The sequence below is a fragment of the Coregonus clupeaformis genome, chromosome 29 (assembly GCF_020615455.1).
Source record: "Coregonus clupeaformis isolate EN_2021a chromosome 29, ASM2061545v1, whole genome shotgun sequence".
Classification (NCBI taxonomy): domain Eukaryota; kingdom Metazoa; phylum Chordata; class Actinopteri; order Salmoniformes; family Salmonidae; genus Coregonus; species Coregonus clupeaformis.
The window spans coordinates 29,205,610-29,216,716 of record NC_059220.1 but is presented as its reverse complement, the minus strand read 5'-3'; the positions used below and the strand labels follow the sequence as shown (position 1 = coordinate 29,216,716).

Below are 11,107 nucleotides of genomic sequence, written 5' to 3'. Positions count from 1 at the left end.
TAACGCTGGCCAATGATATTACAAGCAGAGTGGCGACCATCCCATCTGCAATGTCAGGGATTCATTTGATCACAGTATCATATTGTGACAGTGCCACAATTTATCACTTCACATAAATCACGTCAGTAGTATAAGCATTCCCCTCCCACCACATTCTCTCCCTTTGAGAACAAGAGCAGCATGAGTCTACAGTACTGAACTACAGGTCCCAGCATGCACCATGGAGGTCGACCTGCTTACACACAGGGAGAATGGAGCCCCTCTACTCACTTTCCCACCAGAGATCACACGTTGTATAGACACACCGTAGGACTGGTGCTACCCTTTGAAACATGCTGACACTTTGTAGTCTGCATGGCTTCTCACAAGAGCACCTTGGGGGGTGAATTGCCATCTTTAAGAATGCCTGTCTGTCTCCTGGCCTGTTGGGAGGTGTTACACCACAGCTACTGTGTCAACATGGAGTCAAGCAGCGCTCCACGTGTCTACTGTACTCCTGGAGGGAGGCAGAGCAGCACAGTAGAGAGCAGGCAGACAGCTACGCCAATAACCTCCTTCTGGGTTAAAAATACCCCCAGTCAGCGCAAGGCGCTGGCTACCAACACATCACTGCACTGCACCTGCCATTCACCTCCGTTTGGATGGAGCTCCATAAAGGCAGCCCCAGCTATAAAAAGACCGGCAGCTTCTAAAATGGTGATAGCAGATGCTGGGTACCTTGCGCCCTGTGTGTGGGAGGACTCTGTCACGGTCTTAAAGGACCCAAAATAGAGCGTTTGACATATGGGCCTCTGATTGTTTGAACATGGAATCTCCTGGACTTCTGCCACTCAGAATAAATCCTTTGATACCTCCGCCCCAAACCCACTCATCAACTTTCAGCCTGCCCAAATCAGGTCATTCGCTCAGTTGCCAAGAGGCAATTTCCATCGGCTTGAACAATGACCAAATGTGGGGTTTGAGATAGAGTAACATCAACAACAACATCTACAGAGGAGAAACACTACAGTGCAACAGGCGAGTGGTGTGTCCAATGCCGGGACACATGGGTCTTATAGTGACAGACAGACAGACAGCAGCATTGTGAAGCAGAGGGTAGAGGAGGTTTAACATGGCTTGCCCATGGCACGGCTCCCTTTATTGCTGAGTTACTACAGAATAAGACGACTGACTACCTGCCTACGCTAGTTTGGTTAAACATGTCATGTGACCAGTTTGTCTTCTTCCTGTCTGAGACCGATCCATATCACACAGCTCACTGCTATGAAGAGGTATATTCAAGGGCATTTAGATCAATAGAGCTCACATTTAGGTAACCATTTTTATTCTTTCTTTCTTTCTTTCTTTTTTTTCCCCAAGAAGGAGAACGAGAGAAAATGGCTGTCGTGTTCACCAGACTTAACTGTACACTCAGTTTTCCATTATTAATACATATATACAGTACATGTCCTGGTCAAGTCCAGGAGGTGAAATAACTGTCTAACAAGTGAGTCTGTTCATAGTGGTTGACATGTGTGTTGTCATCAGAACACATTTGGAGATGTCCTGAGGTTCTGACTAGAAATCAAACCATCTTAATTAAGAGCCTGCAATTATTCCTTCTGAAGATATAGAGAGAGGGGAGATCCTTCACATACAGTATGACCACAGACCATAAACAAAACAAAATGATTACTGTACATAGTATTTCTTATATATTTTAAATTAATCTGCATCATTTTATATTTATACTTATAACCAAGTTTTGCATTTGTTCTTCTTTATTTTAAATTTTTTTAATGTCTGGGGGTCCGAGGGGGCGGAGAGCAAGAGAGGTCAGTCTGTCTCCTGTCTCAGTCAGCAGGGTGTCCCTCTCCTGTCCTGAGTCCCTTCTGTCCATGTCGCTCTGTCTGCATTGCCCCATCCACACCACCGTCCCCGTTCCTGTCCCTGTCCCAATCGCCTTCACAGGGGGCACCTGCTCCTCCATCAGACCTTGGCCTCCAGCATCTCCAGGAAGAGTTTGTGCATGGGCACCTTGCCCTGCACCTTGATGCTGTAAAAGTGCTGCACGGCCTTGGTGGCGGTCTGGCGCAGCAGGGGCAGGGTCATGAGCAGCTTGCCTGCCCGCCGGGGGTCCTCCTGATGTTGGCTGCTTTCGTAGTCCTGCAGGGCCTCGTGGAGCGCATCCTGGAGCTTCTGCACCGCCTCCACGTCCTCTATATGCATGGAGTCTGGAGAGGAGAGGGAGGGACAGGGTCAGTGAGAGAGGGCTCTTCAACATGAGTCTTATGTTAATATCTTCAGAGATACAATGACAACACAAACCATTTCTTGATATATTGAAATGTAAAATAGTTCTGTAAACAGTAACACATCCTCTCAATTGTATTTTTGCTAAAGTAAAACATGGCTGGGCCGGGACTACTGATCTATCAGTGCAGTCAGCTATGGGACACGTTATCAGCATAATTAACACTGCGACAAGATAAACAATAGAATGTAAAGAAAAACACAAAGCTTAATGTATTTTTTTTGCCTGGTGCCCTGGGTTTGATTTTCATATGGCCTTTGACCAATGAGACTGAAAATCAATGTAATCCTGCTGATTCCTGGAGCACACAATGGAATGAATAGCAGCCAATCCCCAGTGAATGATCACACATTAAACACCTCACTGTTCCAAAGGACAGCTCCGGAATAGATTGTTTTCTTATAAACACTCCATCTGGGAATCGGATGGTATAAACTAGCTTCAATAAGGAAATGATACTTCCTTCACATTGTCATTCATTTCCTCCCTCTTCTCTCACAGAAACATGTAGCTCAAATAATGGAATGAAAGTAAATACTATTGTACATTTGATTACATTATCATAGGACTGTTAGCGCTTTAGCTAGCTGGAAACCATATTTTGACAGATTGATTATCATATCAAATGAATGATATAAATTCTGATTTAACCAGTGTAACTACATGTATGTAGGCCTGTAACAGTGAAACTACATGTATGTAGGCCTGTAACAGTTAAACTACATCAACAACAACCACCATGTGTCTCATACTGACTCTTTAGCCCACATCCTCCCTGACCTTCTTTCAGTCTCAGAGGGTTTTCTCTCTGACTCATTGCAGTCACTCTCTCTCTCTCTCTGATGTGCCGCGGTGTACTGCATTGTTCACGGCTACTTTTACTGTATGTGCAGAATGTTGCAACACTCACTTTTAATTTATCTCTTTCTCCCTCTCTGCCTCTCTCTCTCTCTGCCTCCTCCCTCTCTCTCTCTCTCTCTCTCTCTCTCTCTCTCTCTCTCTCTCTCTCTAGACTGGGGTTGTGGTTATCTAAGTGGTTAACCAGTGTCTGGCACTCGTGAGATGGCGTGTCATTGGTCGCCTGACTCGTCTCACCTTGGCGGTGCATATTTCACCACGCGGGACAATAAAAGGCTAAACAGATTTCAGACTTCATCCTAAATTCATTGACTGGAACAACTGTATTCTCAAGACCTTGAGACATTTCTCACCCTGACGCTTTCCAATCCACAGCGGTAAAAGGAAGTAGGTCGTTTTGGAAAGTGAATGGGGTGGGTGGGGGGGATGAGCAGAATAGAAGAACAAAAGGGAAAATCACCAGGAAGTCAGAGAGCTAACTGACTACTGTTTCTCCTGTTTGTGTCAAACAGGATCAGTCAGTGATAAACAGGATATTAGGAAATCTAGACAAGTCAATGCACTGACAAATTATTAGCAATTAAATGCATTTTAATTACCGTGATAAATCATAGAACTAATAAATATATCAGAGACATTAGTGTGTGTGTGTGTGTTTGAAATTTTAGCCATTAAACTGATCTGATCCCAAGAGTAAGTGAGCAAGGGGACAAAGGTCTCAAGGTGAAGTGCAGGCAAGAAGGAAAGATAAAGAGAGCTAGAGACCAGATGAGAAGAAAAGAGAGCAATAGAAAGAGAGAGAGCGAGAGAGAGGGAGGGAGAGAGAGAGAGAGAGAGGTGTTGCCACAAGAAAAGGGCAACCAGTGAAGAACAAACACCATTGTAAATACAACCCATATTTATGTTTATTTATTTTCCCATTTGTACTTTAACTATTTGCACATTGTTTCAACACTGTATATATACATAATATGACATTATAATGTCTTTATACTTTTGGAACTTCTGAGTGTAATGTTTCCTGTTAATATGTATTGTTTATTTCACATTTGTTTACTATCTACTTCACTTGCTTTGGCAATGTTAACATACGTTTCCCATGCCAATAAAGCCCTTAAATTGAATTGAATTGAATTGAGAGAGAGAGAGAGAGGGAGGGAGAGAGAGAGAGAGAGAGAGAGAGAGAGAGAGAGAGAGAGAGAGAGAGAGAGAGAGAGAGAGAGAGAGAGAGAGAGAGAGAGAGAGGGGGAGAGTGAGAGAGAGAGAGAGAGAGAGAGAGAGAGAGAGAGAGAGAGAGAGAGAGAGAGAGAGAGAGAGAGGGAGAGAGAGAGGGGGAGAGAGAGGGAGGGAGGGAGAGAGAAAGAGAGGGGTAGAGAGAGAGAGAGAGAGAGAGAGAGAGAGAGAGAGGGGGGGAGGGAGAGAGAGAGAGAGAGAGAAAGAGAGGAGGAGGGAGAGGGAGAGAGAGAGAGAGAGAGAGAGGGAGAGAGAGAGAGAAGAGGGAGGGAGAGAGAGAGGGAGAGAGAGAGGGAGAGAGAGGGAGAGAGAGGGAGAGAGCAGCATGTAGGCTTTGGAGGAGGGGATGGGTTTAAAAAAACAACTTTGAAGAAACAATTTCCTTGCAATCCATCAGAGAGCCCACGTCGATCCCATTGATAAACTGCTAATTACAAAATCAATCGCTATGAATTTTCACAGCTGTCAGACAGAGGGGCTCCCGGGAGAGGAATCTCACAGAGACCTTGCTCAAACGTTCTGGACGCCCCCTCCCCACCCCGACACAAGGCCTCACTCCCTCCCCTGCCTTCCCCACCTCACCCGCCCCACCCCCCAACAAAGATCTGCCGTCTGAAAGCAAAGCAAAGCCCACCATCAGCATTTTCATTTGTCAGGCAGACAAAAAAAAGAAAGCACGCCTGTGGCCCAGCCAGGCATTGATCAGAGAGGGACAGGCCCTGCCTTCTCAAAAGCAGCCTGTCGATACGAGTGCGCCGTCTTCGCATTGGAACAAACGAGAACCATCACTCCCTGATACTCATTCCATTCGACTTAACACATTTTATTGACAGGCTTTGTGGTCCTAATGAAATGCTATATTTATCTCCCATGGCTGGCGTGCCCTGCAGCTTCTGTTATGGAGATAGAGAGGGATGGATGGAGAAATATCACAACATGGAAGGCTTTCAATTAAAAGCTCAGTCCTCCCCTCCTCCCCTCCTTCTCTATATCTCTCACTCCAAACTAAAGGGTAAAGTCAACAACTCTACTTTAAACCCTGACATGACATTTTGGTCATGAGATAGATATATAAATATATATATTTCATGTATATTAATGTAATGGAGATGATTAACAAATACAAATGATTTTTTTTTATTATTATGAGTAAGATAATATTCCAATATAAAATTAGAAGCAGCTTTCTGCATTTGTGCAATGTAAATGTAATTTTTGTTTTTACATTTAAAAGAACCCCATAAGGAACACAAATCATTTTTGATGTGTTGGCTAAATTAATGTGTTTTAAAATTTCAGAACAAATTTAATAGTAATAGCTTGTTCATTTGAAACTAACACTTGCTCTAGCTTTGATGTATGATAGTCTTTGAGATGAATGAAATGTGTCCTAAAATGTATAAACACTAGATTCATTCATAAAATGACTACAAAAAGTTAAAAAGTCCCAATTATAATTACTTCCTACATGTGTATATTGCTTGTGATTGCCCATTTTACAATATAATATTGTCCATAAAATACTGAAAAATCATACTGTGATTTGTTTGTTGCAAAAATACAATATTACCTTAAATTAGAAATGGTATAGTTTTTTTTTACATTAATTGTTCTTGTCATATTGCATCAATTACAAATACTTGTAAAGAATGGAATATCCAGATATTCACCTATCATCCCTGTTTGCCATCTTATTTACGCTCTATACTGAGGTGGTGTATATTGTCCTACCTGAGTTGGCGAGAGCGATGGCCTTGAGGGTGACAAACTCCTCCTTCTCCACCTTGAGCTTCTTGTACTTGCGAACGAGTTGCAGGATGGACACGTAGAGGTCGAGCAGGCCCGTGAGCCGTGAGTGTTCCTCGTCCATGATGTAGTCCTCTGCATACACCAGCTCGTCCTCGTAGGGCAGCGAGCGGAACACGATGCTCAGGATCAGGATCTCCATCCAGGCACTCTGCAGTAGACTCATCTGGTCTGCCAGGGACAGCGTGGAGAAGCCTGGGGAGACAGAAGAGAACACTCTGAGAATCTATCTCACCTGCAGTTACCTGCACTACAATGCACTGGCACTTATATCATTTTGTGTGTGTGTGTGTGTGTTTGTATGTGTGTGTGTGTGTGTGTGTGTGTGTGTGTGTGTGTGTGTGTGTGTGTGTGTGTGTGTGAGTGTGTGAAAGAGTGTGTTTCCAGCTCCTGCTTTGCCCTCAAGATGAAATAGAAAACAGTGAAAATAATTGAATGGGCTCTATATATTCACACGTTGTCGATAGATCAATGCCATTATCTCAAATAAAGGGTGAACTATTAAATGAACATCAGCAGGTTAACAACGGCACTCAGATTATTTTAATCAAAACACTGTGAAGCCGAAGATGTACCGTCCACTTTCAAGGTCTTTTCTCATGGACAGATCTGATCAGTAACCAAAACATGAGTTGTTGGTTCCACCCCAGCTGACTACAGTACATGCCACGGCACATGTTAGCAGGAGAGGTGTTTCATTTTAAATGCACTCTGGAAGGTCCTCTCTGAAATGGGTGTCACAGCACTCCAGTGGGCTTTACTGTAAGTAAAGGCAGTAAATCGGTGCAAAGGTCTGAGAGACACAAAGCCGTCTGGTCAGCCCTTGTTTCCTGTCACACTGCTATTGGTGTGAGTGGGATTAGCACTGAGACAGATCCTCATTGGAGGGGTCGAGGACATGACACACACTCAGGGCCGCGCTGGGTGAAGGGGGAGGTAATGAAAACACACAAACACAAAACACACACATGCACGCTCGCACGCACGCGTGCACACACACACACACAGCGAAGGGTCACCCTGCCCTAAAGGCCTGCTTAAAAAAAATTAAAAAATGATTAGGTTTTATTGTCACATACACTGGATAGGTGCAGAAATCCTGTCCCCATTCCTGACAAACAGCAGCTGGATGAGATGAAATTGTCTGGATCACTGTAATTTCCCCCTTCTAAAATAACCGGTGGAAATAGGGGTGCTGAGGGTGCTGCAGCACCCACTGAAAAATCATATATATCTTTTTTTGAAAAAAATATTTTTTCACAAAAGTAATACACTGGGCCTTTAATAGTCCTGTATTTACGGACTGATATAGCCAAAACATACAGGCTGCTACTGCTACAGTACCTCTACATATGGACATAAAAACAACCATCCACACAGATCCTCTGAAGATGAGGAGAGAGAATTCAGAAGAGAGGAACAGATAGCCATCTCCCCCTTACTACCCTTCAGTGGTCAATAAACTGGGCACATCCCCTCCTTCCCCACGCTCCCTCCTTCCCCACACTCCCTCCTTCCCCACGCCAACTCCTTCCCCACGCTCCCTCCTTCCCCACGCTCCCTCCTGTCCTGGCCTAGTGTGCCCACGGCGCCCCATTCTGACAACATATTAGCCCTCTCCGACGTCGCCTGATTAAAATAATTGCTTTTACAAGTTTACTGTTGCAATACTATCTTCTCCCAGGTGATTAAGAGGCGATAGATGACTTTATTGACCAGGCCACTCACCACACCTCCTCCTGATGTTTACTCTTAAATATAAATTATCTCATTGGGGCAGAGTCACAGGGTGATATTTATCTCCCCAGCCCTGACACTGTGGTGGACACACACACACACACACACACACACACACACACACACACACACACACACACACACACACACACACACACACACACACACACACACACACACACACACACACACACACACACACACACACACAGGTGAGAAAGAGGGAGGGAGGGAGGGAGGATGGGAGGGAGGGAGAGGGGGAGGGAGAGAGAGATAGAGAGAGGGGGAGAGAAAGATAGAGGGAGGGAGGGAGGGAGGGGGAGAGAAACAGAAGGGGGGAGAAACAGATAGAAAAAAGTAAAGAGGGAGAGAGAGAGGAAAGGGGCTACCTGAGAGTTCAATTTCCCTTATCATAGTGATGACCACAGGAGGGGGAGAGCTGGAGGATACATTCATTAACAGATTGCGATCGTAATGTGAGGGCCTTCACAATGTGAAGGGAAATCAATACTCAGTAGAATGGAGGCTGATCAAACAGAGACAGAGACAGGTGCAGGGCCCAGGGCAGGGCAGGGCAACCCGGGTGGCCAGGGGTCTGTGAACCACAGACAGGACCAGCAAAATACAGACACTTTACCAAACCTGCTAGGAGCACATATTAATATAATTGTAGGCGGAAGCCATAAGTCCAGGTTAGTGCAGGTTCCTGTGCAACCACACCTCAAAATGCATTATAAATCCTTTGCTGTGAAATTTCCCTGTCTGCACTGGAGTAGGCTTACCTTGCCATTAGTGAGACAGAATCTGGACTGACCGCAAGGAAATTGTCACGCAAGTGTAGACAAGGTGCAGCCTGATTGCTGCGTAAGGTTGGCATTGCAATCACAGCCCAGGCTTTGTGCACACTTTTAATGCCAAGGAGGACTCAAGCAGAACAAACACCTTGGCCTCAATGTGACAGCACAAAGAAAGCATTTGTTCTAGATTTGTACGAGAGAATGCAGAATTCTTCTGATATACCAGACACCTCTCAGCAATATGCACACACTGAACACAGCAGCCTGCAATTACGTTTGACGTTAAAAGTCCTTGAATTTAATCCGGTGTTGTGAGATGGAGAGGTGGTGTTTTCCCCCTGCTCTGTCTCTCTCTTCAGGGCCTAAATTATGGCTCCAAATGGAATCTCGTGTCGTTGCCTTGCCGTTTTCCGCTCAATTTAATCGAGTAATGAAGTGACTTGCCGACTCCGCAGGTCACATGGCACTCTGGCCGCCGCGTTCCAAAGGCAGCCCGGTTAAGTGCCGTCGGAGTGGGTGATTTCCTCTAATGAAATATCAATATTTACATCTTCATTTCCACACCACTGCCTTGGTGGGGTTTGACCAAACATGACACAATATTGACCAAATCTGAGAGACCTGTCTGTGTGGTTGAAGGCCCTTTTCCACTCGACTGCTGAGTCCATTGGGTGAGTAAGCTAGCAGAGGGCAAGAAATGCATTTCTGAGATCACTTTTTTTTTCCATTTTGAATAAGGAAGCTTTCATATAGGGAATTGTGAAGTTAGGAGAGAATCGTCCTTAAATATTATAACGTTTTTACATTACATGATAGTATTTTTTTTCTCCAGTAAACACAAGAGAACTTCAACATACAGTTGGTTATAGTGAATCATCTATACTGTATCACATTTTCACCACAATGTACCTTCTCCTTACATGTGGACAAGAAGTCCCGAGGAGAAATGTCTCTATCCCTGGGATTACAAAGGGTGACAGACAGACATGTGGTGGCTGTGGAAAGGGAACATGGTCTCTTCTCGCCTCTTGTCCAGACACTGAAGACCATGAACGATTTCAACAGTAGACTAATTCACTTCATGCCCAAGCTGCTTTCTTACAAGGAGCCCTGTCCTTGGCTTGGCACAGTATAAAATCCCACCAGTTTATTGCTTGCGTTTATGGAGCTCAATAAACATGGCCACTTGAAACGGGTTCAACAACATTGACAAGCTTGGCCGGTCTTTCTGGCTGATAAAGGCAAATCTGGAATAGGGTTTCACTGCCTTATTTTGTATAAATCACATATGAGAGTCATAACACAAGAATAAATCTGTTTTCTTTGACAGATCATTTCCCTCAGCTTGTCCTGATCTGCTCCCTCACCGTTGGCCTGACTTATCTATTTTGAATTTGCATGCTCAAACAATATCCCTGTCAAAACAGCCCTGCTACAGTCTCATTCCTCTGTCCTCTAAGCTCTCATCTGAGAATCCTATAAAGACGTACAGATGTAGAAATATGTTTTGGTTTATCTAATGATTCTTAGTTTGTTATTGTGGATACAACTGTAAAAAGCCAATTGGGGGAGCCAAAATCCCCATCCTCCTTATCTCTGACAGACCGCTTCTAATCTGAGTGGGGTGAGAGGGGGGCAGACCAGGCAGGCAACCCCGCGCCGGCTGCCTCTGGGTCCACCCCTCGTCAGATTGATCAGGGTGGCATTTCATCTGCCAGAGCAGAGGATCGCCCAAAATGAAATGCTGGAGATTTCTGTTGAGCGGGAGTTCATATTCTATTAATTTATTATTGTTTCCCTCACCCTGAGGGCCATTAGCACGGGTCATAAAAATAGATGTAATTACCAGGCATGGTGGCCCCCTCCAGCTGCAGCCCCCTCGTATTTCACCCTCAATCAGACTACTGAACAGACAGAGAGAGAGAGAGAGGCATGGAGAGAGAGGGGGATGGAGGGAGAGAGATGGAGAGAGGGAGGTAGGGAGAAGGAGAGAGAGTGAGAGAGAGAGGGGCGGAGGGAAAGGAAGAGAGATGGGGGAGAGAGCAATAGGGAGGAGATAAAGAGGAAGAGAGAGATAGAGGAATAGAGAGAGAGAGTAATTCTCGCTGGACAGGGGCTGATCTATCATGGCTAGCTATCAGAAGGACAAGCCAGCCCTGAAGACTTTTGCCCAACGGCAATCTCACCTCAGCCAAGTCAAGTGCTCTCCAGTCTCCAGTTTGAGCAATACTGGCCCTAAAAAACACAGAGGTCCAGCTAGCTCAAAGCTTTTATTTCAGAAACAGCCTCATTTAAAACATCCCCAAATCTACTACTTTTATTTCAGAGACAGATACATTCTTATTTAAAGAATCTCAAAATGTATAGCTTATTGCAAGAAGCT

At 44.8% G+C, this 11,107-nt stretch overlaps 1 protein-coding gene across 6 annotated transcripts in view; it reads right to left on the bottom strand.

Moving 5' to 3' along the window:
- Window positions 1-1,302: 1,302 nt before the first annotated feature.
- The window catches only part of LOC121544911 (steroid hormone receptor ERR2), a 62,463-nt gene continuing 52,658 nt past the window's right edge, over window positions 1,303-11,107 (bottom strand). For all 6 annotated transcript variants that reach the window (XM_041855155.2, XM_041855157.2, XM_041855156.2 and 3 more), the window contains 2 exons: window positions 6,116-6,385; window positions 1,303-2,213 (listed from right to left, as the gene is read on the bottom strand). In XM_041855155.2, coding sequence (XP_041711089.1) covers window positions 1,969-2,213; window positions 6,116-6,385 — 515 coding nt within the window. In that variant the 3' untranslated portion in view covers window positions 1,303-1,968. The remainder of the gene's footprint in view (window positions 2,214-6,115; window positions 6,386-11,107) is intronic.